Source organism: Danio aesculapii, chromosome 11 (genome assembly GCF_903798145.1).
Source record: "Danio aesculapii chromosome 11, fDanAes4.1, whole genome shotgun sequence".
NCBI classification, from domain to species: Eukaryota; Metazoa; Chordata; class Actinopteri; order Cypriniformes; family Danionidae; genus Danio; species Danio aesculapii.
Window position 1 is genome coordinate 45,315,980 of NC_079445.1, and position 27,795 is coordinate 45,343,774.

Here is a 27,795-nt window from a genome sequence, read left to right on the forward strand (position 1 = left end):
TATAATAAAACTCTTTTTCAGGTTTTATTTTGTACAATAAACTTGCTAATTGTATATTTTATGTTCTTTTAAACCAGGGGTGTCTAAACTTTTCGGGCAGAGGGCCAGATACACACACACACACAAAAAAAAACTTTGTCCCGGGCCAAATTTTACATACATCATGATATATATATATATACATACATATATATATATATACACACAAAAAAAATAAATAAATAAATATATATATATATATATACAAAAAAATTAATAAATAAATATATATATATACAAAAAATATATATATATATAAATATACAAAAAAAAAAAATATATATATATACAAAAAAAAAAAAAAAAATATATATATATATATATATATATATATATATATATATATATATATATATGTACAAAAGAAAATACATATATATATACAAAAAATATATTTTTATATATATATACCAAAATAAAAAAAAATATATATATATATATATATATATATATATATATATATATATATATATATATATATATATATATATATACAAAAAAAATATATATATATACAAAAAAATATATATATATATATATACACACACACTTATAAATATATACACACAATATATACACACACAATACACAATATATATATATATATATATATATATATATATATATATATATATATATATATATATATATATATATATATATATATATATATTTATTTATATATTATGTGTGTGTGTGTGTGTGTGTGTGTGTGTGTATTATTATGGAATTATTTTAAATTGTCGTCCAACCGTGTTTCTAGAAAGACTTACGTTTTTAAAATCTTGAATCTTCTCCGGGCAAATTACAGTTGCAACACTCATCAGACACTTCTTTATAAATTCTCCTTCAGTGAGGGGTTTCCTGTGCTGTGCGATTAGCTGATACTATATTCCTTCATTACTGCAACTGATTCCTGGCAAATTAAAACAGACACATATTCCGATGACCTCTGCGAAGAAATATTCTTTGCTCCAACGTGACTGAAATTTCCTGCACTCACTGTTGATTTTTCTTTTTCTTGGTTGGGTCATAGCTCGCCAAAACGTAATTATCAACTATGTTTCCTTCAGTTTGTTCGGCCCTTTTTACGTCATAACAGGAACCATAGTGGGCCAAATACTATTAATATTTATAAAAAGCCTTGCAGGCCGCCACAAAACTGATTGCAGGCCACAGATGGCCCATGGGCCGTAGTTTGGACACCCCTGTTTTAAACCATGTATAACGTGTTATGAACGTATTTTCTGAATTAAATCTAATAAAATGCTGCACTCATAACAAAAATGTCATATATCCATATTCACAGCCATATCACCCTGCAACCCAAGACGGTTTCACACTGAAGCTGAGCAGGGCTGAGCCTGGTCAGTAGCCGAATGGGAGAGCACATGGGAAAACTAGGTTGCAGTTGGAAGTGGTGTTAGTGAGGCCAGCAGGGGGCGCTCAACCTGTGGTCTGTGTGAGTCCTAATGCCCTAGTATAGTGAAGAGGACGCTATATTGTCAGTGAGCGCCGTCTTTTAGATGAGATGTTAAACATGGTCCTGACTCTCTGTGCTCATTAATAATCCCATGGCACTTCTGGTAAAGAGTAAGAGCGTAATCATGGCTTCCCAATCATCCTCATCCACTGAATTGGCTCTATCACCGTCTCTGCACTCCACCTATAGCTGGTGTGTGGTGAAAAACTGGGGCCGTTGTCCTGTGGCTGCCAAGTGAATGCTGCACACTGGTGCTGGTGTGGAGAGACATGATTGTGCTTCGGGTGTACGGCCATACACGATAAATGCACTATATAAATACACAATTACATATAACTTGTGTGGTTATCAGGTTTTATTAATGTTTTAATATTTTATTTATCATTTATTCACTGTATTTCTGAAAATGTGTAATACTTTAAATCAGGGGTGGGCAAACTCGGTCCTGGAGGGCCGGTGTCCTGCACAGTTTAGCTCCAACACTAATCAAACACACCTGAACATGCTAATCAGTATCTGCAAGATCAATAGGAATCTATAAGCAGGTGTGTTTGATTAGAGTTGGAGCTAAACTGTGCAGGACACCGGCCCTCAAGGACCGAGTTTGCCCACTCCTGCTTTAAATGGTTAAACTACTGATTTTGCATTAATATATACCCTCAGGTTTATGCGTTAATAATGTTTGAACATTAATATCCGTAACAGAGCTGTAGTGTTTATTTTACAACAACAATATTCATGTTTCAATACATAAGATCATATCACAACTCATGAAGATTCACATGGAGTTAATAAATAATAATAATAATAATAACAACAGAACAGATAAACCCAGTGTAAAATGCTCAATATCATACAGTAGATTAGTAGTCTGAATTAGCTTTTCCATGTTGACCGTTTGCGTTATGATATATCATGTAATAAACAGATCTAATAGAGTGACGTACCGATAAAATGAGCACTTTTGTATTTTCATTGCACATGTTTACAGTGTTGATCATCGGCTTACAGTAAAATATAAATATGGCGTAAAAAAAACAGTAAAGCAAGCACAGGTCTGGTTTTGGCCACGTGAGCACTCGTTAGTGTGCAAGTGTACAGGACTGAAGGGTGCACAGGATTAGTTGAACATGATGGATTCTGGGTCCTGGTTCATCATGTGTGCCATGTGACGCAACACGTCCTTCTTCGTGATGATGCCCAGCAAACGTCTGATGAGAGAGAAAGAGCCAATCAGACATCAGCGTTTCGCATCTCTAATCAGATGCAAATTCGTGATTAAAGTCTGCGTGAACAGGAAGCTGCTGAGACTTTCATTTCAGTGTGTTGACGCACTTCGAACTGAAATGGAATATTAAGTAGGGGGCGTGGCTTTCTTTCTGTGTATCATTCAATGGGATGTGGGGGAACGGGAGATTGGCATAATGGATGTGCAGCGGAGGAATCTGCAGCAACTGTGTGATGCTATCATGTCAATATGGAGCAAAATCTCTGAGGAATACTTCCATTAGCTTGTCTGACTCGGTACTAGTAAGGTGTACCTAATAAAGTGGCCGCTTAAGTGTGTATATGTATGTGCGTGATGGTCTTACCCACTGCGTGTGACCAGGCACTGTCGCAGGCCCAGTTTCCTGAAGATGTCCACCACGGTCTCCATGGGTGTGTGGTCGGTGACGGTGAACGGGCTCAGATTCAGGATCCGTCTGAGCTTCAGGGGCTGAGTGTTTGATGCTGGAAGCTGAGGAGCGTCTTCAGTGAAATACACCACTGAGTTACTGACCACACCGTCCTGCTTCTGACGCGCATTCTCTGCACACACACACAAACAGTACATACATGTGTGAGGATTATAATGTGTGTGTGACTATAATTTGCCTGTATGTGTCTGTATAGAGTTTGTGTGAGTATATTGTGTGTGTTGTACTGACGGCCAGGAGTAGGGGTGTATAGTGTGTGTGTCATATTAATGGCCAGGATCAGGTGTGTATAGTGTGTGTGTCATACTGATGGCCAGGATCAGGGGTGTATAGTGTGTGTGTGTGTGTTGTACTAATGACCAGGATCAGGTGTGTATAGTGTGTGTGTGTTGTACTAATGACCAGGATCAGGTGTGTATAGTGTGTGTAGTGTGTGTGTTGTACTGATGGTCAGGATCAGGTGTGTAGTGTGTGTGTTGTACTAATGGCCAGGATCAGGTGTGTATAGTGTGTGTATAGTGTGTGTGTCGTAGTAATGGCCAGGATCAGGTGTGTATAGTGTGTGTATAGTGTGTGTGTTGTACTGACGGCCAGGATCAGGTGTGTATAGTGTGTGTGTCATAGTAATGGCCAGGATCAGGTGTGTATAGTGTGTGTGTCGTAGTAATGGCCAGGATCAGGTGTGTATAGTGTGTCTATAGTGTGTGTGTTGTACTGATGGCCAGGATCAGGTGTGTATAGTGTGTGTGTTATACTAATGGCCAGGATCAGGTGTGTATAGTGTGTGTATAGTGTGTGTGTCATAGTAAAGGCCAGGATCAGGTGTGTATAGTGTGTGTGTCGTAGTAATGGCCAGTATCAGGTGTGTATAGTGTGTGTGTAGTGTGTGTGTTGTACTAATGACCAGGATCAGGTGTGTATAGTACTAATGACCAGGATCAGGTGTGTATAGTGTGTGTGTAGTGTGTGTGCTGTACTGACAGCCAGGATCAGGTGTGTATAGTGTGTGTGTTATACTAATGGCCAGGATCAGGTGTGTATAGTGTGTGTGTCGTAGTAATGGCCAGGATCAGGTGTGTATAGTGTGTGTGTGTCGTAGTAATGGCCAGGATCAGGTGTGTATAGTGTGTGTATAGTGTGTGTGTTGTAGTAATGGCCAGGATCAGGTGTGTGTGTGTGTGTGTGTGTGCAGTTTATGTGTAGAGTATGTGTGTGTATAGTGTGTGTGTCATACTGATGGCCAGGATCAGGTGTGTGTATAGTGTGTGTGTGTGTGTGTCATACTGATGGCCAGGATCAGGTCTCGTCTCTGCACGAAGCCGATGAGCCGCTCAGACTCGCGGGACACCACCACTGGGAAGCCGTTGTAGTCGGTGTGTGTGATTAGCGCCTCGGCCTCCTCCAGAGTGCTGCTGTCCTGCGTGAGGACGGACAGCGGCGGCTCGCTCCGGCGCGGGCGCATCACGTCGGTAGCCAGCGTGCGGTGTGTGAACTCGTCCTGGTCCAGGTACGGGTAGCCGTTCAGCTGGATGTGCGCCTCGTAGATCCCCTCCTTCCCGAACGCGTCCGCCACCCATTTACTGGTGACCGCCGCCGCCATCAGAGGAACGATATACTCCAGCCCGCCCGTCAGCTCGAACATGATGACCACCAGAGACACCGTCATACGGGTCACACCGCCTGACACATCATCAGACATTATCATCAGCTTTATTATTAATATCAGCTGCTCAGACGGTCAAATCGTGATTGTTTAAACAGTATATTTGCTTTTTATATATATTTATGCTTTCAATACTATTTATTGTTTTGTAATATTTTCAATATTTACTTAAACTGAAGTTATAGGCATTTGCAGTGTTTATTTATTTTTTGTATAATTATTTTACTACTTTTTATGTGTGTTTAATTAGCATTATTCATATACTGTTTCTGGCACTCTACACCTCACATCTGCCACTCATCTGGACTACATGTACCACAATACTTTGCACCTCACACCTGATTCACATGAATTTTGACACAATTGACACACACACCACCAATTTGCTTCAAAACACCACGTGCTAGGGACACCTGCTGGTCAAAACCATGTAAACGCAACAACAACCATGGTTTCCGCTACATTCATTCTTCCCTGGCGGGGTTCCCGCCACGGCTACATTACAGCTTCTCATTCAAAATTTTTTTAATAGCGGATGATAATTGCACCAAAACGTATTAAAGGGTAAGTGAATTATAACAGCGTGAACTTTTCTGTAATAGTAGTAGTGCTGTGCGTCATTTGTTTAAGCCTTTAAGGTGACGTGCTGGCTGACTGACAGGTGCGTGAGGCCAGAAAACACGACGTATAGCCGTTTCACTTTACTTCAGGACGCATTAATACCGCACTGTAAGTCTATTGGAGACATTCATAAATATTCCTAGCAAATCTAATAAATGTTGGAGACATACTCGTTACATAAACGCACTAAATCACACTTCTGCAGCGTTTATTTGAGAGCACACAAGAAGATCTGCGCTCAGTGTTGCCAGATGATGCTGACTGTTTCCAGCCCAAAAGCTGTCGAGATCACAAGCGTTTCTACACTGATCTAAGCATATGTATGCGAAGAACGGGGCTATGGCATCTCTTTGGGAGATCAAAACAGGTTTATAAGGGGAGACCGGGGCTGGCGGGCACGCTGTTGCAAATCCGCCCAAATTTTCAGTACCCGCCTATGTCACTTTTTATCCGCAAAAATAAATTCAAAACCGCCCAATCTGCCAACACTGTCTGTGCTTGAGCAGCACGGATTTGAGGGCGAAAAAAAAACTCGAACCGAGAAATGAACTCGGTTCGCTGTGATCACCATAGTGCTATGATAACGCACTAAACACAACACTATAGTCACTGAGCCTACAGTATTAATGTATCTAGCTCATCATCGGAAATCATTAAATATTACGTGTCTCCATAACATGAAGTTTTCAAAACTTATAGTTTATTCCATAGTGGGCTCTGCTATACAGCCCGACAAGAGACTATTCACTATTATTTTTATTTTTACAAATGTCTCATTAAAATGTCTACAAAGTCATAAAACCTCTGAGAGGCGATCTGAATGAAGTCATGTGACTCATGTGGTCGTGGTTGTGTGATATTATGGCATTACACAGATCGCCCCCTAGTGGAGAAACATTGTATTTTCGAAAGATTTCAAAACAGTAATGACGTAACGAAGCCTTGTTTACTGAAATCACATGAGCTTGTCAATCTGATACACACTCAACCACTGATTTGAAACAAAAGTTTCGTAAAGGATTTGAAGCTTCACGAAGCAGTGCTTCGAAATCAGCCACGACCACTGTTTTCCTGTCTCAACGCCTGCCTGCTGACCACCATGTCAAGCCATGCCCTCTTCATAACAATAACATTAATATAACATAATTTCTATTGACCTTATTCTACAATGCGGAAGTGTGCTCGTTTTTGCAATTGTTTTAGAACTTCAGATTCAGTCGCCTACGGGAGAAGGAATAATAAACGGCGGAAAAAGGTCTAACTACTCGCTCTACAAACAAGTGTTTGCATGACTATACAGACAAAGTAGAATAATATAATGAGAAAATATCAGTTTGCAGTATCAAGCAGCAGAACGAGCTGTTTTTAACCTCTTAAAGTGAATGAGACTGGAAGTCTCGAGCCAAAATGATTCATATGGAAACGCCCACTCTTACGTGGAGAATAAGGTAAATACCACTATAATATTTCTTAATATTTTAGTCTGTCACATTGCAATTTCAGTTTGAGAACTGAAAAAAAGTTTGTGATTTGCAAAATGATGTGATTTTTTAGTCATTTATTAGAGGTGTGAACCTATACTGGTCTCACGGTTCGGTTAGGATTATCATGATCGATTCGGTTCAATTCGATATCTCGGTACATCACGGTGCATTGACGATGCTTTCCAAACACAGTGTTATATTTGGGGGTGGGGCTATAACAAGCTGTCTGTATAAACACACACACACACACACACACACACACACACACACACACACACACACACACACAGCATCACGCTGTCTCTCATTCACACACATACACAAACATAGACAGCACCAAACAAATAAACACACACGCACGCGTGCTTGCTTGCTCGGAAGCCATATTGTGAGACCGCCCACTCCTGTTCAAATTACACCAGAGTTACCGACTGCTCCCGCGCTTTATTCTGAAATTTATTCCCGCGCCGCATGAAATCTGGCGACAATGCACAGGTACAGACGCGGGACTGCAGACCTATACCCAGAAGTATCGTTGTAACAGCCGAGAGGAAAAGAAAGGGGAGGAAAAGTCACTCCAGCAGTTGAGAGGAAAAGTCAGGAGAGCAGGTAAAATGGGCCACAGTGAGAGAGAGAGAGAGAGAGAGAGAGAGAGAGAGAGAGAGAGAGAGAGAGAGAGAGAGAGAGAGAGAGAGAAATGGAGTTCACTTTCATTCCCTCAATTGCAGAGAAATAGGGGCTTCTGCTGTAAGTGTCAGTAAAGGACTGTCCAGAAAACACACACATGCAGTGAAATTGTGCACAGTTTCTGTGTTTTTAAGTAGTTGGCGCCTGGAGTGTTGTAAAAACCCGCGCTCACCTCCCATGACGTCAGTACATAACCGGTTATGATTATTACTGAACCGATACCGAATTGTCCGTATCTGCATCGCGGTGCACTGAAGAAACAATTAATTTTGACACCCCTAATATATATATATATATATATATATATATATATATATATATATATATAAAAATTGTCATTTCATCATCCAATGCAATTTTCCATCTAACAATTATTTTTATTTCCACTAAAGAAAACTACTTTTAATAAGTGACTGCAAGGAACATAATTTACACTTCTCAATCTTCAAATGAGTGTCTGAAGAATAAAGTACACAGAGTATCTCAGTGATTTGTTTACTTTTAAGCCATTTTTTTGTTAAATTTGGCTTCTGCAGCACTCATAATCACCATCAGCAGAATGAATAAATCTCATGTAGTTGTGATCTGCTGGACTGACACACTTTCAGTTTATTATATCTTCTATGTTAAGCTGCTTTGACACAATTTACATTGTAAAAGCGCTAAAGAAATGAACATGAATTGAATTGAATCGAAATTGAATCTGCTCACCCAAACAGGCCGCGGCTCCGACCATGGCGTATAACCCCGGTGTGACGCAGTCGGCTCCCGGACGGCACCAGTTCTTGAAAATAATCCAGTCGTGATGATGATACGCCATCTGCTCCACTGCAATGCCCACGATACGGCCCGCGATCGCACCCACCGCCATACTGGGGATGAACAGACCCGATGGGATCTGACGGAAACAAACAATCAAATATTAAATTGCTAAAATAAATAGTGTTTCCCAGCACAGTGCTGGATTGCGGCTGGAAGGGCATCCGCTGCATATGTCAGAGTAGTTGGTGGGTCATTCTGCTGTGGCGACCCTTAATAAATCAGAGACTAAGCCAAAGGAAAATTATATATATATATTGCTGTGTGTGTGTGTGTGTGTGTGTGTGTGAGTGAATAAAAGTAAAAAGATATTACAAAGTGATTTTATAAATATGAAAACAAACAAATAAAAATGTATAAAAAATATATTTATAACTATCAAAATATAAAAATAAGGCTAATTCAAACATTGAATGAATATAAAATAAAAGTCCATTCAATAAACATTGCTCTGCTCTGACCTTCATGCCGAAGGTGAAGATGGTGATGATGATCTTGAATGCAAGTGCGAGTGTGAGCTGCCAGAGGGCGCTGTAGACCCCGGGCCCTGCGGGTCGATCAGGAATATCGTCCACCGGCCGGGTCATGTTGGGGCTGTTGATGTAATCACAGAGCTGCGAGGACTCCAGCGCGCCACAGTCATTAAACAGCTCTGAGATCAGTTCGCTGGTGCTGCGGCGAGTGTACGGGTTCGGGAAGGCCAGCACCGCTGTGATGCCCGTCACCGCCAGCACCTCCAGCACCGGGTATTTGCCCAGGCGAGTGGTTTTGCGGCGGCGGCACCAGGCGATGTTGCAGCGGATGAACAGCGTCCCCCAAAGGCCCCCAAAGACCCCCAGCAGGATGAAAGGCACCAGCTCAGCCATGTACCAGGGTGTGTGGTACTCCACGTAGAACAGCACCAGGCGGTTGTTCCCGAACGGGTTGATGGAGCGCAGGGTGAAGGCGGCGACCAGAGCGGCGAAAAATGAGCGCCAGAGAGTCTTCAGAGGGAAATAATAGCTGACCTGCGGAGAGACATTCGGATGATTGATAAAAACACGCTTATTACACGTTTATTACACTGTTTATACAGTCATTAGAGGGAAATAATAGCTGACCTGTGGAGAGACGTTAGAATGATAGATATAACATGTTTATTACACTGTTAATACAGTCATCAGAAGGAAATAATGGCTGACCTGCGGAGAAACATTAGGATGATTGCTAAAACATGCTTATTACATGTTTATTACACTGTTAATACAGTAATCAGAAGGAAATAATGGCTGACTTACGGAGATACATTAGGATAATTAATAAAACATGTTTATTACACTGTTAATACAGTCATTAGAGGGAAATAATGGCTGACCTGCGGAGAAACATTAGGATGATTGATAAAACATGCTTATTACATGTTTATTACACTGTTCATACAGTCATTAGAGGGAAATAATGGTTGACCTGCAGAGATACATTAGGATGACTGATAAAACATGCTTATTACATATTTATTACACTGTTAATACAGTCATCAGAAGGAAATAATGGCTGACCTGCAGAGAGACATTAGGACGATTGATAAAACATGCTTATTACAGGTTTATTACACTGTTAATACAGTCATCACAGGGAAATAATAGCTGACCTGTGGAGAGACATTAGGATGATTGCTAAAAACATGCTTATTACATGTTTATTACACTGTTAATACAGTCATCAGAAGGAAATAATTGCTGACTTACGGAGATACATTAGGATAATTGATAAAACATGTTTATTACACTGTTAATACAGTCATTAGAGGGAAATAATGGCTGACCTGCGGAGAAACATTAGGATGATTGATAAAACATGCTTATTACATGTTTATTACACTGTTAATACAGTCATCAGAAGGAAATAATGGCTGACTTACGGAGATACATTAGGATGATTGATAAAACATGTTTATTACATGTTTATTACACTGTTCATACAGTCATTAGAGGGAAATAATGGTTGACCTGCGGAGATACATTAGGATGACTGATAAAAACATGCTTATTACATGTTTATTACACTGTTAATACAGTCATCAGAAGGAAATAATGGCTGACTTACGGAGATACATTAGGATGATTGATAAAAACATGCTTATTACATGTTTATCACACTGTTAATACAGTCAGAGGGAAATAATGGCTGATCTGCAGAGAGACATTATCATGATTAATATTAAATGCTTATTATATGCTTATTACAAGCTTACAACATGCTTATTACACTGTTTTCACAGTCTTCAGAAGCAAATAATAGGCAAGCAGTGGAGTGACTGATATTACATGTTTATTAAACTTGTATTACAGTCTTCAGTGGGAAATAATAGCTGACATGCTGTAAGACATTGGCATGACTGATATTACATGCTTAATACATGCTTTTAACACACGTATTGTGTGCTTATTACAGTCTTCAGGGGAAAAAATAGCTGACCCGAGGAGAGATGTTAGCATGACTGGTATTACACGCTTTTTTACACTGTTATTACAGTCTTCAGAGGAAATAATAGCTGGCCTTTGAAAAGACAGTAGCATGACTGATATTACATACTTACTACATGTTTATTACTATGTTTATTAACAGTCTTCAGTGGGAAATTATAGCTGACCTGAGGAAAGATGCTAGCATGACGGATACTACACACTTACTACATGCTTATTACTATGTTTATTAACAGTTTTCATTGGGAAATTATAGCTGACCTAGGGAAAGATGCTAGCATGACTGATATTACGTGCTTACTACATGCTTATTACAGTTTATTTACAGTATTAAGAGGGAAAGGACAGCTGACTTGCGGAAAGACGTTAGCATGAATGATTATATGCTTATTACATGCTTATTACACTGTTATTACAGTCTTTAGTAGGAAATACCAACTGACCTGCGGAGAAACAATAGCATGACTAACAGTACGTTTATTAAATGCTTACTACATACTTATTACATGTTTACTACACACTTATTACATTGTTATCACGGTCTTCAAGGGAAAATAATAGCTGACCTGCGGAGAGACATTAGCAGGATATTCCATGCATATTCCATGCTTATTTAACTGTTGTTATTACTATTTTCAGGGAAAATAATGTGTGTGTGCATGCATGAGTGTGTATAGACGTGTGTTCGCACCTCTTCCAGACTGAACAGTACTCCTCCAATCGGAGCTCCAAACGCCACAGAGACTCCAGCAGCTGCTGCAGCAGACAGCACCTGCAGCACAGCACATTTCAGCATCATCCAGACGTGTGTGTTATAATCATCCAGTGTGCGTGTGTTGTGCGCACCTCTCTGCGTTTGCCCTCGTTCTTGCTATATTTGGAGAAGAGGCTGCAGAAGAGGTTTCCACAGCAGCAGGCCACGTGGACCAGCGGACCCTCCTTCCCCAGACTGAGGCCTGAAGACACGGCCAGAACCAGAGTCACCGTCTTGATCAGCAGCGTCCACTTGCCTAGATACCCGCGGATGATGAAGCCGCTCAGGATGGTCTTGATCTGCACACACACACGCACACACACACACACACACACACACACACACACACACACACACACACACACACACACACACACACACACACACACACACACAAAAGGTTTGGTTTACATGTTTTATGGGCTCTCCTCACAGCTATAATGATGTTTCTACAGTACACAGTCTGCAGTTTTACATTTTCACAATACTTCATTCTGTCTGATTTATGAGCCGTTTTCCTCATGGAGACCAAATAAATGAACACACAAGGTCAAATGTACTGGTATTGCTATACATGTGGGGACATTTGGTGCACACATACACAAACACACTCACACATACACAATCACACACATACTAACACTCAGTAACTCACTCACAGACACAGACTCTGTCACAAACAATCCTTTGCACACAAATGGCCTTTTTTCCACTGAGCGGTATGGTACGGTTCAGTTCGGTACGCTTTTATGGCCGTTTCCACTGTCAAAAGGTACCAAAAAGTGAACCGCACCATACCACTTTTTGGATACCCTTAGCAAAGGGTACCTAGCACAACAAAAGGGTACCACAAGACGGAGCAAGACGCACAGATGAACAATATTGGTTTACAGAGATACGTCACTCGCTCGTGCACAAGCCAGGAGAATGAAAACAAAGGAAGCGCCATGTTTAAATACACAGACGAAACATTACCCTGTAATATTATATACATATAATAACGAGCCATGGTCGACCCCAGCTTAAACAAACCTTGTCGTCGTCTTGATGAACAGCCACAAAGCCAACAAGAAGAGCAGAATCTACCCTGTGCCCTACTGTTTACAAGGCTGTCTAAAGTGCGAACAGTTTCACTTTCTCCAGAGAGCTCGCCGCGCGTCTATATTTGAGCTGATGATTATAACGTGCGCATGATTATTGAAGTGCTTCTGACATCTGATCCTTTCAGAAACTGACAAACGCGAGAGTGAAGCACGAAAATACAAAGGAGAAGCCGGAAAAAAACAGAGGAGGAAATGATTCTTTCAGCAACCTAAACCATGAATAAACTGCCATGTTTAACTATTATCATCACCTTTTGAACTATTATGAACTGGGAATGACAGAATTACTCTCTAACAGAGGCTACATGTGCTGATGAAGATTAAAAATACAGATGAGAAGTGTCAGGAATCCTTCCGGACAATCAGATTCATTTACTGCACCTGCACTGCCTGAATCACCAGAATACTAATCAATTTCACCTGTTGGTCATCACTAGCTCACACTACATAAGCCTGGAACATTCACTCATTCACTGTCTGATCTACTTGTTAGTACCCTGACTCTTTTCTCTTAATCTACATAGCACTTACCTGTCATTATATCCTGTCTGCCTGCACATCAGTTTGTCTGTCCTCCCGTTTGGTATCCTCCCCTGTTAATCCTGAACTGTGTTTACCTCCACCGGAATCATCTTGTTTCATTTATCACCCGAAGTTAAGTTCTGTTTGTTTTGTTTTCTTTTATTATGATGGTATTGATGATATTTCTGTTCTGCATAACTCTCTTTTACCTTGTTTAAGTATCATTAAATATCCATTCTTTTATTTAATCCGCCTTTGTCTCCTCTCTGATCCGTTACAAGAGGTTTGCTCCAACTGTGGGGGGCTCTATGTTGTGTGTTGTTTTTGAACCCAAATATGGACTAAATGTCTGCTGTGTGGAGTTTTTCAGTAATTGGTAACATATCGGAGACTGTAAGGGTCTGTATGTGTTCATATATGTTGCACTTATTTATTTATTTCATATAATCACAGACGTTACAGTAGGCTATTTCATTAATCTGCAGTTATAATCAAATTATGTTCATAGAAAGGTTACTAATGAACATTTATACACAAGTATTATGTGTATGAAGCATCTGTGTTGTGAGAAGAGCTTCTCATACGATATGTAAACGACCCGTACAGCTTTACTGTAGACATTTCCTCCAGCGAGAATGACGTCCACTGAAACTTTCTGTCATACACCACGCACTCCAAACCATTGGTACCCTTTTGGCAGTGGAAACACAAGCCTGATAAAGGTGACCCGTACCGTACCACTCAGTGGAAACGGGCCAAGACACACTTTCACACTCACTAAAACACACTCTCACATCCACTCACACACACATTGTGTGTGTGTGTGTGTACCTCTGGTATTCCTGAACCGCAGGCATAAGGAGCAAACACTCGCACCAGAGAAACAGCCAGGAAGGAGAAGAACAGAGCCCACAGCACGTACAGAAAGTAGTTCAGCAAATACACACCACCACCCTGAGCACAAAAACACAAAATAAAGAGTTGTATCACAAAATAAAAGTAAAAATAATTGTGGAATATTTCCCTGAAAATAAAAACATCAAATTTGTACAATTTTTAAAAGTTATTTAAATTTGGTCAATAATTATTAATATATTAATATATTATATATATATATATATATATATATATATATATATATATATATATATATATATATATATATATATATATATATATATATATATAGTACACACAAATATTTAAATGATTAAAATATATTTCAACAATTAAGAAATATTTATTGTTATAAAAACTATTTTCAACATAATTCCTTTAATTAAATGTTAATTTTAAACAACTTCAATAATTAATTGTAAAAATGATTTTTTAAAATGAATAATATCTGTACTATACATAAAATTAAATACATTTTTCTATAAAACAATTCAATAGTTATTTTATTGAAATATGAAAAAGGTTTTAGGTTTGCTGTGCTTGTGTGCAAGGTTCAATATGAGCCAGGAATATAATAATATAATAACTATAACAACAACAACAACAACAACAATAATAATAATAATATTTTATTTAAAAAAAAATATTAAAACAAAAATAATGCAATTAAAATATCTCAATGTAAAATAACACTTAAATATCAATATTACAATAAGTAACATGCTAAAATTTATACACTACAATAATGATTTAAATGTATAGTACGGCTTTATTTTAAAACTTACAGCGCATATTATTCATTGAATTAAAATGAAGATTTTGTGCCATATTTCGACTGGGTTTTATTGTGACCAGAAGGCTATGTTACAGTAAAAAGCATTAAATAAATAATAAAAATAAATCACATGAAACCCCAGTACCTCGGTGTATCCGGTCATCAGCTCAGCCCATTTCTGCCACTGTGGACATTTGTCTCTGTCAGCAAAGGTGGTTTCATTGGACGTCCAGCAACACTGCTCGTGACTGTACCAGAACGCAGACAAACACACGCCTTCCTTCAGATCCGTCATCCAGTCAACAGCCAGATCGATCACTCCAGCCAGAGTGCCTGCGAGAGAAAAGAAATGAGCTTCTGATGCTTTATAACACGCTCTTTCTCCTTCTAAGAGAAAAGAACACATGTGGGCTGAGACTGGGATGCATTTCCTGAAACAACAGCATAAATCATCGCTGAACTACTATAGCACGATGCATCGTTTCGGAAATTAACAATGTAGTGATGAGTGTTACCCAAAACCACAGTTGATCTGTCACAGGTCTGTCCTTTCTAGCATGTTAGTTATAATGTAAAACATCTCTAATGATGCTCTAAATGGAGCTCTAACTTCTTTAGAGAAAATTCACATTCAATTATTTATTTAGGGTGGCACGGTGGCTCAGTGGTTAGTACTGAGGCCTCACAGCAAGAAGGTCGCTGGTTTGAGTCCCGGCTGGGTCAGTTGGCATTTCTGTGTGGAGTTTGCATGTTCTCCTCGTGTTGGCGTTGGTTTCCTCCGGGTGCTCTGGTTTCCCCCACAGTCCAAACACATGCGCTATAGGGGAATTGTTTAACTAAATTGGCCGTTGTGTGTGTGTGTGTGTGTGTGTGTGTGTGTGTGTGTGTGTGTGTATGAATGAGTTTCCCAGTGTTGGGTTGTGACTGGAAGGGCATCAGCTGCGTAAAACATATGTTGGAATAGTTGGTGGTTCGTTCCCCTGTGGCGACCCCTGATGAATGGGGCACCAAGCTGAATGAAAAGCAAATGAATTAATTATTTTTTGTACAAATGATATTTTCACATGCATACATTTTTTAAAAATAAAATCCAATATCAGTTTTGGTAAAAACATGCATTATTTTCCATAATAAAGATCCCATTAAATTAAAATCAAGTTTTTTAGATGTTAGTATCAGTATTGTTTGTTTTTAAGATATCTATAATCTAGTGCGCCCCAAAACAGTGACAAAATTCACGTTTAGAAGATATAAACCTGATATAAACATCCAAAGTTTGCAGTTTGTCACTTCAGCCTGAATGGATCAAGGATTTTTTGGTCGCCACCTCATACTTCAGTTTCTCATCAAATCTTCTGACCAATCAAATGCTCTCTAGTATCTGACTCGCCCCGCCCTCTTATTCTCATTGGCTGTTCAGTTGATCCGCTTGAGCCATCTCTGAAATGCCTCTCAGGCAGTATGCTCGGTCATTCTGTCTGAATGGGGAAACATCAAATTCTCCAAAACTGTTTGCCAAGCTCACGATTACATTACATATTTGGAATCACCAATAAAATTAAACAACGAAATCTCAAAAGTTTCATTTATAAACGTCCAAATCAAACAAAATTGGCATATTTTAAGGGTGCCCAAGCACTTTAAAGGAAAGAGATCGCAACACTAACCTCATTTATGGCAGTGTTACACATTACCATCCTCTGGATGATTATCAGATTGTGCTGCTCTTCTGAATTATTCCACAACTTGGTCTTGATGGCAAAACTCCTCCAGAAATGACAGCAACTCTTTATTTACAAGTTTGAGCGGCGTTGCAGCCATGTGATGTGCGCTTGATAGGATGGACTGTACCTCGCGTTCGTTTCATACAGTTGACAAAACCAAAAAACTATTGTTTTCAAGAGCACTTGGTTCATTTAAAAGTACAGATTTCAAGCTTTATGTGGATTTATTTCCTATGTAAGTAAAGCAAGTATTCACTGAGATTCCAGCACATTTGTTGACCACCAAACTGTTGTAAAAGCACACGTCTGGTCTGGGCTTCTCCCCTGAAGAAAGGTCAGTCTATATCAATCGATGATTGGCTGCTGTACTAGTAAGCAGGGCTTCATTCGCCATATTGACCGTTACACTATTCCCCATTCTAAACTATAGGAGTGACATGTCTTGTGTATTCTAGAGTCTTTGGCTCAACCACTCTCACTGGCAGAGCTGTAATAAAACAAAATGCAACTGGCTGTTTTATAAAAAGGGGAGGAGCTACATTATGCCCCACCCCTCTTCATGTTTTGGAGCTTTAAAGGTGCAGTAGATGATCTGCCAAAATGCTAACCTTTAGCATAATATCTTTGAAAACACAGTCCCTCCCCAACCATCCAAAGCTATGCCTCGTGAAATCATGCGAACGTGCAAATTAAAGATGACAGCCGACAACCCACTAGATCATGTCATTCGCCAGTTAGAAAACTTTATAATACTACAATTCCCAACTGTAAACTGTTTTATATCTAGCACATTTCAGTTGTGTAGCAAGCAAAACTTGTCGTAATGTGGAATATTTCATGCATGCAAGGATCGCTGCTCTCACTCTCTCACGTGCTTTGTCCTAAAGCCACTACTGTGTGCTTAGTGGTTGGCCTGCGGCGTGCAGGAATTACACTTATTACTAAGAGAGTAATACGAGTATATGATTTGTTTACATTTTTTATGAATCATTCAAAGTGGATGTTAGAACGTTGGAAAGGGATAGGGCATAGAGGGCATAAGTCGCAATAAGACACATCCAGGAGCTCTTCTTCTAACTGCAGCTCTAGAGGAGTAGTTCAACCGCACATGTTTGCGAATGTTTGTTGGAACATAAACATGAATCATGTGTGATGTCATGAGTGGGCGTGTCTCTGCACCTGACAGCAGGCCAATCAGCAGCATCACCAGCCATCCTGACCAGGCGTCCAGCAGACTCTTAATGAACTCCCAGATGGACTCTTTACTCTTGCTGGTAATCTGTAAATACACACACACACACACACACACACACACACACAATAAACCCGAAGACGTGCTGATAACTGTCACTATGGGGATGTTTACATCCGGTCACTTCATGCGCTTTTTTTCTGATCAAACACCTATCTAATTTGTGAAAACTTTATATATTTGACCACAAGAATGCGTCTCCGCTAGGGTTGGGTGACCAATTTGGCATCGTAAGATGTCTAATGTGAAACATAGCGATGGACGATAGCATTATCGTCATAGGCGGCGGTGAATTAATTATTTATGAATAACGAATTCATAACAAATTAATTATTTGTAGCCTACCATTTCAACTACCTGACCCGCATGGTCTTAGTTTTACCCATAACCAAATCATAAATAAAGATAAGTTACACACAGATTACCACCTGCCAATCACTTTTTCTGCAGGACTCTGGCATGAATAGGTGATCTGTGTCGTTATAATGGCGTCAGCAAACTTGGTTGGTAAAAAAGGTACACAATCAACAGGAACCAACCAACAGTATCTGAGGTTTACACTGAAATCACTAAGTATAAGCGTGAAAGAGAAAGATTGAAGCAGTGTACTGACGCTGTGATACGTTACCTGATAGATTCACAAGACCGAAGAGTCAATAGATAGAGATGAGATTAATTAAATATCATGCTTAACAATTATAGCGAGACACCATCCAGCGGTACATCCTTGACAAATGTGCACTGGTCTCTGGGGTTTTGTCCTCAAAGCACCCAATGATGACTGGAGATCAGATGTGCTCATATGCTACAGCATGACAGAGTGTGTGTGTGTGTGTGTGGTCATGTGATGTGCGTTTTCAGCTGTATAGTGTAGACCAGTGGTCACCAAACTTGTTTCTGGAGGATCTGCAAATCCTGCAGATTTTAGCTCCAACCCTAATCAAACACACCTGAACAAGCTAATCAAGGTCTTACTAGGTATTTATGAAACAATCAGACAGGTGTGTTGAGGCAAGTTGGAGCTAAACCCTGAACTGAACTTAAACACTACAAACTTAACTACACTGTTCCTATTTACTGTGACCTTTTATGTGAAGCTGCTTTGACACAATCTACATTGTATAAGCGCTATACAAATAAAGGTGAATTGAATTGAATTTAACCCTGCAGAGACACCGGCCCTCCAGGACCGTGACTGGTGACCCCTGGTGTAGATGGAGGGCGTTTCAGAAATGCTAGATAAACGCCAGTGTGGACGTGGATCGTTCCCGTTCTAAAATGCCATTTTAAAACTAAGCTGTATTAGTATAAACGTGTGTATTTTTCATGAGTGGGTTGCTGCTGCGACGGGGCGGGGCGGAGGATCGCAATACCGGCTCAGCATCGTGATATCTATCAGCCATCGGCGATGGACGATGGCATCGTCTATCGACCCAACCTTAGTCTCCGCTAAACGAATATGATTTCGATCTTCAAATCTCGCTCTCTCTCATATATATAAAAATATAATTATGTAGGTCTGTCTATTTCACAATCAGATACAGGGCTTGGACAATGAAACTGAAACATTAGCTAGTTTAGTGTTAGAGGTTTAGGAGCTAATGGAGACCCTGGACTATACTAATGAACTACTGTGCTCTAAAACCAGGCCTTTCAGCTCCATTGTCCAACCACTGTAGCTATCCGATCATAAAAAACACATGAAGTGACCAGGTGTAAACAGCCCCAAAATGAGTGTAGCTTTTGATATGCAGTTGAAGTCAGAATTATTAGCGCCCCTGAATTATTAGCCCTCTTGTTTATTTCTCCCCAATTTCTGTTTAACGAAGAGCAGATTTCTTCAGCACATTTTTAATCATAATAGTTTTAATAACTCATCTCTAATAACTGATTTATTTTCTCTTTGTCATGATGACAGTAAATAATATTAGACTAGATATTCTTCAAGACACTTCTATACAGCTTAAAGTGACATTTAAAGGCTTAACTTGGTTAATTAGGGTAACTAGGCAGGTTAGGGTAATTAGGCAAGTTATTGTATAATGATGGTTTGTTCTGTAGACTGTCAAAAAATAATATAGGCTAAAGGGACTAATAACATTGATGCTAAAATGGTTCATAAAAAATTAAAAACTGCTTTTATTCTAGCCGAAATAAAACAAATAAGACTTTCTCCAGAAGAAAAAATATTATCAGACATACTGTGAAAATTTTCTTGCTCTGTTAAACATAATTTGGGAAATATTTAATAAAGAAAAAAAATCAAAGGGGGGCTAATAATTCTGACTTCAACTGCGTGTTAGTTTATGCATTAAAATCAACAGTGAAAACAAGTTATTACTTATGTTAAAGTTAGCTAAAAAAACTGAAATGTATTACTTACAAACTCAATTTTAGTAAAAAATATATATATATATGTATATTTTGATGGATTATTTAGGGCATTAAGTAAGAAATGAACATAATCTAGTATTAATGAAAGCTTTTGTAGGTTTCATCATAAGTTTAGTTCATTTAACATTAACAAATGGAGTTTTACTGTACGGTATTATTTAACCAAAGGCTTATAAATAGTAAGAGCATTTTTAATCAATATCTCCTGTTTATAAAAATGTTAAAGTTTGAAAATAATCAGCCTATTAAGTCTTTAGGTCAACAATCTGAATAATTTTATAAGACTCCAAAAATTTCAATAACACTTAATTATTCATGCTATTCTGAAGAGCCCATGATATCAATATTGTGCATGTTCATTATCAACTTATATTGAATGATTGAATATCAGCATATGTCTATATGTGCATCAGGTGGTCGGCTTTACCTTGCGGTGTCTGTCCGTGTCTTTGGACTTCTCTCGGAGCCAGTCGATGGTGTGAAAGTCCTCATAAGTGCCGACGTCTGGAAACGGTTCGTCCAAGAAATCCATAAGGTTACCGGCACCGTTCATCTCCTCGGTGGGAGTGGAACTGCTGATGCCTGCCGGGAAAAATAATAAAAAAACATTTTATTAGTTTATTAGTAAATATATTACAAAAATTATACTAACTATGTGGTATAAAAAAAAAGGAAAATAATTATCAAATAAAAAAAAATACTTTATTAAGATTATTTTTGATGAATATTGAGTATACTTAAACAATAAGTAATACTGAATTATATATATATATATATATATATATATATATATATATATATATATATATATATATATATATATATAAATCTGAATCTTTATTGTCATTGTACAAAATACAAAAATACAAATAAATTTACATTTGCCCTTTCCTTCAGTGCAGTCCTAATTGTCTAAAACAACAACAACAACAATAATAACATAAAGAGATAAAAAGGTAAAAAAGCAACTACAATAATAAAGGAAATAATAATAATACAATGTTAGAGTGCGTATAAAGTGGCAAGAGCATTTTTTAAGTTAAAAAGTGTGTAAAATATTTTGGTTTGGCTTTTATGGTCCCGTAACGCCTCCTCGATGGTAACAGTTGAAATAGATGGTGTGCTGGATAGGATGAGTCCTTCAGGATGCTTTGCAGGAGCATCGGGCATTGAACAACTCCTCTAAAGAGGGAACAGAGCAGCTGATGATCTTATGCGCTGTGTTCCTGGGCAGTGCAGCTGGCATATCACATTGCTATATATATATATATATATATATATATATATATATATATATATATATATATATATATATATATATATATATATATATATATATAGATAGATAGATAGATAGATAGATAGATAGATAGATAGATAGATAGATAGATAGATAAGTAATTCCTACTATTTTTATTTTATTTTGGCCATAATGATCGTACATAATGTTTGTACATATCATTTGCATGATACTATTATTCAGCTTAAAGCACAATTTAAAGGATTATCGAGGTTAATTAAGTTAACTAGGCAAGTTTTATTTAGATTAATTAGACAAATTATTGAACAAAATCAACAATGTATTTTTTTCTTAATTTTATATTTATTTGTCTACATTTTCTCCTTTAACTTCTATATCCTTACTGCTATATATTAATTTTACGCTTTATATTATATATTTAGTTTAGTCTTAAACACTAATTTCAAGCATGTAAGCAGGAAAAGTTTAAATAAAAATTATTAAGCTATCAAAATAACACTGAACTTGCATTTTGTTGAATTATTGTGTTACTGTAGTACGTATAATATTATAAAACCACATTTAAGCTTTACAGTAACATTTTACATACATATTTGATTAACATACTATAGTATTATTATGCTATTATTAGTAAAAACCACTGCTATTATATATAATGGTGCAAATTAAAACACTTAAAAGCCCCTCCATGTTGTGTTATTTGAAATAATCTTTATTATAGCCGCTATTACGATGTGTAAACAAGGTGTATACATTAAAATAATGTACTAAATATACACACATCAGAAGGTAGACGCGCGCTGAGGGCTGACAGAAATATAAATCAGTTTTCACGCGTGGATATCTATTTATGATAGCATCATATTATTAAAAACATTAGCATGAGCAAAGCGAAATGCATTACAGAGACAGAGAGCTAAAAACACGCAAGTGACGCACAGCAGGTGCAGATATTAAATTAGAAAACGATCATTCTCACCCTCAGCCTCCGCCATGTCGTTGTGTGCGCAATTAAATCAGATATACGGCGATATATTGTAGTGTATATCCATCATAACATCAGAATAAACTGATGCGGCAGGACGTCGACATACAGTGATGACGTCAGGACGTCGTCTACACAGGCGACGTCACTGCGCAGTGACAGCAAACAGGCACAATAAAAGAGCTGCGTTAAAAATCTAAGGAGGTTTTCTGACTTATATCACATAAGAAATCATAATATGTTCGAATATAAATGTAAAAACGGACAAGACAATCGATTTTGATATCCAGTCATCACATGACACTCTGATTGGTTCATCCTGAATCGCGGAGAGGAAAGTTACAGATGTCATGTGATCGTTTCTTTAGCCGCGAAATAGTTTTTTAACGGTCGTCTGAAAAGAGGTGAGGTGAGTGTGTCATAAAGCTCAAATATCTATATTTCGATATCAAATTATGTTTTTAGAGATATTGTTCAGCGTGTTTACTTGCTAATACCTATCAATTTCTTCACAAAGAAAACAAAACTGACAAATTAGGTGGCTGAGAGAAATACTTTTGTTTTCAGAATGACGTTGAGGTAATGGTACTTTAAAACGGTTTGTTTTACCATATACAAAAATACCTTGAAGTACATAAAATGTCACATCACGTAGGCAGAAGTGTATATAAAACTTTTGTAACAAACAAATTACTAAAAACGAAATAAAATAACCATAAATCTCTTCTGAAATATCATTTCAAATTTAAAAGAAGTAAAATTTTCAATGTGAATACTTAATAAAGTGTCATTTATTGCCAGGATGTCTGCGGGGTCTTGATAAATCAACTTAGAGAAATTTAAGGCCCTTAAAAAGTATTTAAAAGTCTTGAATGCCTGAATTTAATCAATGAATGTTGGGATGCTGTAGTTTAATGGATAAAACAGCGCTAGATTTTACGTCACGCTGCTTTGCTAACTGCAGTAACCAAGGAAATGCCATTATTCATACCCAGAACCACAATTTTAAAAAATCCGAAAATAGTATTGGAATCAGCCAATTTGCTAATAAAAATGGCAGGCAGTCATGAAAAATCAAGATTGATAATCATTGTATTTATAGATGGAATAACCCTTTTTTTGAAGACGCTCAAGACAGTTCTGGAGGTTATAATAATAATACTGAACCACTATGATGACAGACTTTGGCTGAGGCATTTTACAATAAGCAAAACAAAGTTTTAACTGCTTTGTACATTAATGCAAATTCCCATCATAGATGTTCAAATTCAATCACATCGATGATGCCCAAGCTAGAGTTTATTCACCCTAAGTGAGTTTATGAGTATTTTAAAAAGTTTATCCTTCTAGGTTTTGCACATTAGTTTATGCACATTTTGAAAATGCACATCCTGGCTTTTCCATCAAGGATTTTTTATGCGAAAATCCAAAATGCTCATAAAAATAGGTGAGTAGAAACACAGCTATTGATTTGAATTCAGTGGTCCCCAGTAGCGGCTTCAGGATTTTTTGTTGAAGGTGCTAAGGGGGGGCTTAACTCTTCATAGAGGGGACTAAAACATTATTTTTAGCATTGAGAAATAGAAAGTCCTTTTGGGACTATGTCGCGACTAAGCAAATTTCTGACGGGGCTATAGAACATATTGAACAGTCAATCCCTCTCCCAGCACCCACACTGACGGTCCCTAAATTTGCAAATATCAAACGTCAAACCAACTTTATGCCAGTTATTTTTCAGCCCTAAGATGCGATGTGAAAACTTAAGCTGCAGCAGCAGATCAGTGTCCCTCTGAATTTCATCAGCAGTGAATGCACTTGTTGTTCAGCCCACCAGAGCCGCCACTCATCCTCACGAACACACACACATACACAAACAAATAAATGCTCCTCTCAGCGCATGCTCTCTCTCTCAGTCTACTATCTAGTGGATGTAGAGTAGGATTTTTTTTTCTTATTGTGACGCAGTTCCTAAAGAAATGGAATATTAATTAAGAAAATGGTGGGCATGGCTTGTTTTTTTCTACTGCGAGCTGATTGGATGTTGTAAAGTAGGCATTACCAGCTAACAGACCTAACAACCTACAACCTAAGCTCTCTCTCTCTCTCTCTCAGTCTACTATCTAGCGAGCAGCTGATAGAGCCGGGTTTATGCGCTCTGGAGCTGTGTTTTTCTCTAATTTGAAAACTTTTGAGAATCAATTCAGAATCACTACAGAAAGAATCATAATGCATCAATGAATTGATTTATATGTATAGGACTATTGTAGTTTTCATCATAAGAGTTATATTTATCGCATCTGTTGACAGTACTGTCAGATACACTCACCGGCCACTTTATTAGGTACACCTTTCTAGTACCGGATTGGACCCCTTTTGCCTTCAGAACTGCCTTAATCCTTCATGTCAGAGATTCAACAAGCTACTGGAAGTATTCCTCAGAGACTGGTGGGGCAGGACTGGTGTCTCGACTGCTCTCTCGACTTGTGTCACGACTACAACCCTGACTCACACTGGGTCTCGGGATACGACTGCACCGTGCTGACACACACACACACACACAAAACCATTATATACACACACACGCACATTACAAACATCATGCACACAAACAATATATGCATACACACGTAACATATATCACACACAAGTTATTTACACTTACCGGCCACTTTATTAGGTACACCTTATTAGTACTGGGTTGGACCCTCTTTTGCCTTCAGAACTGCCTTAATCCTTCATGTCAGAGATTCAACAAGCTACTGGAAATATTCCTCAGAGATTTTGCTCCATATTGACATGATAGCATCACGCAGTTGCTGCAGATTTGTCGGCTGCACATCCATGATGCCAATCTCTCATTCCACCACATCCCAAAGTGCTCTATTGGATTGAGCTCTGGTGACTGTGGAGGCCATTTGAGTACAGTGAACTCATTGTCATGTTCAAGAAACCAGTCTGAGTTGATTCACGCTTTATGATATGGTGCGTTATCCTGCTGGAAGTAGCCATCAGAACATGGAGACACTGTGCTCATAAAGGGATGGACATGGTCAGCAACAATACTCAGGTAGGCTGTGGCGTTGACACCATGCTCAATTGGTACTAATGGACCCAAAGTGTGCCAAGAAAATATCCTCCACACCATTACACCACCACCACCAGCCTGAACCGCTGATACAAGGCAGGATGGATCCATGCTTTCATGTTGTTGAGGCCAAATTCTGAGCCGAGCATCCGAATGTGGCAGCAGATATGGAGACTCATCAGACCAGGCAACGTTTCTCCAATCTTGTCCAGTTTTGGTGAGCCTGTGTGAATTGTAGCCTCAGTTTCCTGTTCTTAGCTGACAGGAGCGGCACTCGGTGTGGTCTTCTGCTGCTGTAGCCCATCCGCCTCAAGGTTGGACGTGTTGTGTGTTCAGAGATGCTCTTCTGCAGACCTCGGTTGTAACGAAAGTTTATTTGAGTAACTGTTGCCTTTCTATCAGCTGGAACCAGTCTGGCCATTCTCCTCTGACCTCTGGCATCAACAAGGCATTTGCGCCCACAGAACTGCCGCTCACTGGATATTTCCTCTTATTCAGACCATTCTCTGTTAACCCTAGAGATGGTTGTGCGTGAAAATCCCAGTAGATCAGCAGTTTCTGAAATACTCAGAGCAGCCCGTCTGGCAGCAACAAACATGCCACGTTCAAAGTCTCTTATATCCCCTTTCTTCCCCATTCTGATGCTCACTTTGACCTGCAGCAGATCCTCTTGATCATGTCTACATGCCTAAATGCATTGAGTTGCTGCCATTTAATTCTCAGCACTAGCAGCTCCTTTGTATTATCAACACTTGTTGTGTGTATTGCCTCTTCTTGTTGAATCGCTGAATGCCTCCTCAATTGTAAATCGCTTTGGACAAAAGCATCTGCTAAACGACTTAATAAATTTGCAGTCTTCAGCTGCTGCAGATCAGTGTGTCTGTGAATGCAGTTGTTGTTCAGCCCACTAGAGCCACTCCTCCTCATCCTCAAACACACACACTAATGCTCCGCTCAGGGCTCGCTCTCAGTGTCTACTATTTAGTGTGGACAGGAGCAGCTGATGGAGCCGGGGTTCTGCGCTCTGGAGCTGCTGGGAGTGTTTTTCTCTCTGTGCGCCTGCTTGTGTTCCCTCCTGAGCACCATGATGACCCGCTGGCTGACTCTCTCCACCGAGCTGCTGCCGTCAGAAAGCTTCGAGCTGGGATTGTGGATGACCTGTGTGGTCCAGGAGCTCGGCGTGACCGAGTGCCGCCCGTACGACAGTCTTTTAGGTCTGCCTCCTGATATCCGGCTGGCTCGCATTATGATGTGCACTTCTGTGGCAGCCGGTTTGAGTGCACTAGTGTTCGCCGTACCGGGAATAAATCTGGTGAACAGCTGCAAGAAGCGCGCTGACAGCATTGAAGCCAAGCGCACTCTTAAGATCTTTGGTGGGATCTTGAGCTTGTCTTCTGGAGTTTTGGGGATCGTGCCTGTCTCCTATGTGGCGCATCTGACCGTGCTGCGGTTCTTCGATGAGAGCGTGCCCAGCGTAGTTCCTCGCTGGGAGTTTGGAGACGCGCTGTTTTTGGGATGGACCGCTGGATGCTTGCAGGTGGTCGCCGGGTTGTTGTTAATCACGTCTTGCTTTTTTCTGCAAGATAAAACGAGGGGCTTACAGCAATCTATACATATGGAGAGAGTCAACGGGACACGATCTCCACGCAACAGGACAGAATATGTGTGAGAAATGTTGTCCACTAATCTCTTATTGAACTTTATAATAATGCATTGATTATTGCATTGATGATTGAGTGCCTCATAGAAATCTAATATATTTAAATATATCCAAATTATATGACATACACGTTTATATTTGGATTTAACATTTAAAATATCAAAATATTTTTATAATTGTTGTTTTTTTTACAAATATGTACATATATGTTCAAAAATACGCCCATTTATGAACACATATATAAAAGTATAGCTAATATGTTTAGACTTATATGTACATATTTGTTCCAATGGTAGGAAAAAAATATCTAAATTCTAAATATTTGACATACATTATCAATTATATATGTTTAATCCAAATATGAACTTGTATGTCATATGTAATTTGCATACACTGCCAAATATCCAATTTCTATCAGTTGTAAA

The 27,795-nt window shown here is 38.8% G+C and overlaps 2 protein-coding genes across 2 annotated transcripts; one reads left to right on the forward strand and one right to left on the reverse strand.

Moving 5' to 3' along the window:
* Nucleotides 1-2,223: 2,223 nt before the first annotated feature.
* clcn4 (chloride channel, voltage-sensitive 4) lies at nt 2,224-22,735 on the reverse strand. The gene is made up of 12 exons (XM_056468446.1): nt 22,620-22,735; nt 20,807-20,961; nt 17,913-18,012; nt 15,155-15,342; nt 14,169-14,291; nt 11,805-12,011; nt 11,650-11,730; nt 8,955-9,500; nt 8,386-8,572; nt 4,504-4,899; nt 3,115-3,331; nt 2,224-2,733 (listed from the first exon to the last, which is right to left on the reverse strand). Exons 1-12 carry the CDS (start codon nt 22,633-22,635, stop codon nt 2,643-2,645), a joined length of 2,307 nt encoding a protein of 768 aa, XP_056324421.1. The 5' UTR covers nt 22,636-22,735; the 3' UTR covers nt 2,224-2,642.
* Nucleotides 22,736-26,689: 3,954 nt separating this feature from the next.
* On the forward strand, nt 26,690-27,475 carry LOC130237614 (putative claudin-24). Its single transcript, XM_056468606.1, has one exon. The coding sequence runs from the start codon at nt 26,714-26,716 to the stop codon at nt 27,377-27,379; it is 666 nt and encodes a 221-aa protein (XP_056324581.1). The 5' UTR covers nt 26,690-26,713; the 3' UTR covers nt 27,380-27,475.
* Nucleotides 27,476-27,795: the final 320 nt, after the last annotated feature.

Excerpts from the sequence above, each read along its gene's own strand:
- clcn4 (XM_056468446.1), bottom strand. Across the intron at positions 18,013-20,806 it reads ACACGGACAGACACCGCAAG|ATTACCAGCAAGAGTAAAGA; the intron begins GTAAAGCCGACC and ends GTGTATTTACAG. Across the intron at positions 4,900-8,385 it reads CGGAGCCGCGGCCTGTTTGG|GCGGTGTGACCCGTATGACG; the intron begins GTGAGCAGATTC and ends ATGATGTGTCAG.
- LOC130237614 (XM_056468606.1), top strand. The coding sequence starts at position 26,714 with ATGGAGCCGGGGTTCTGCGCTCTGGAGCTGCTGGGAGTGTTTTTCTCT.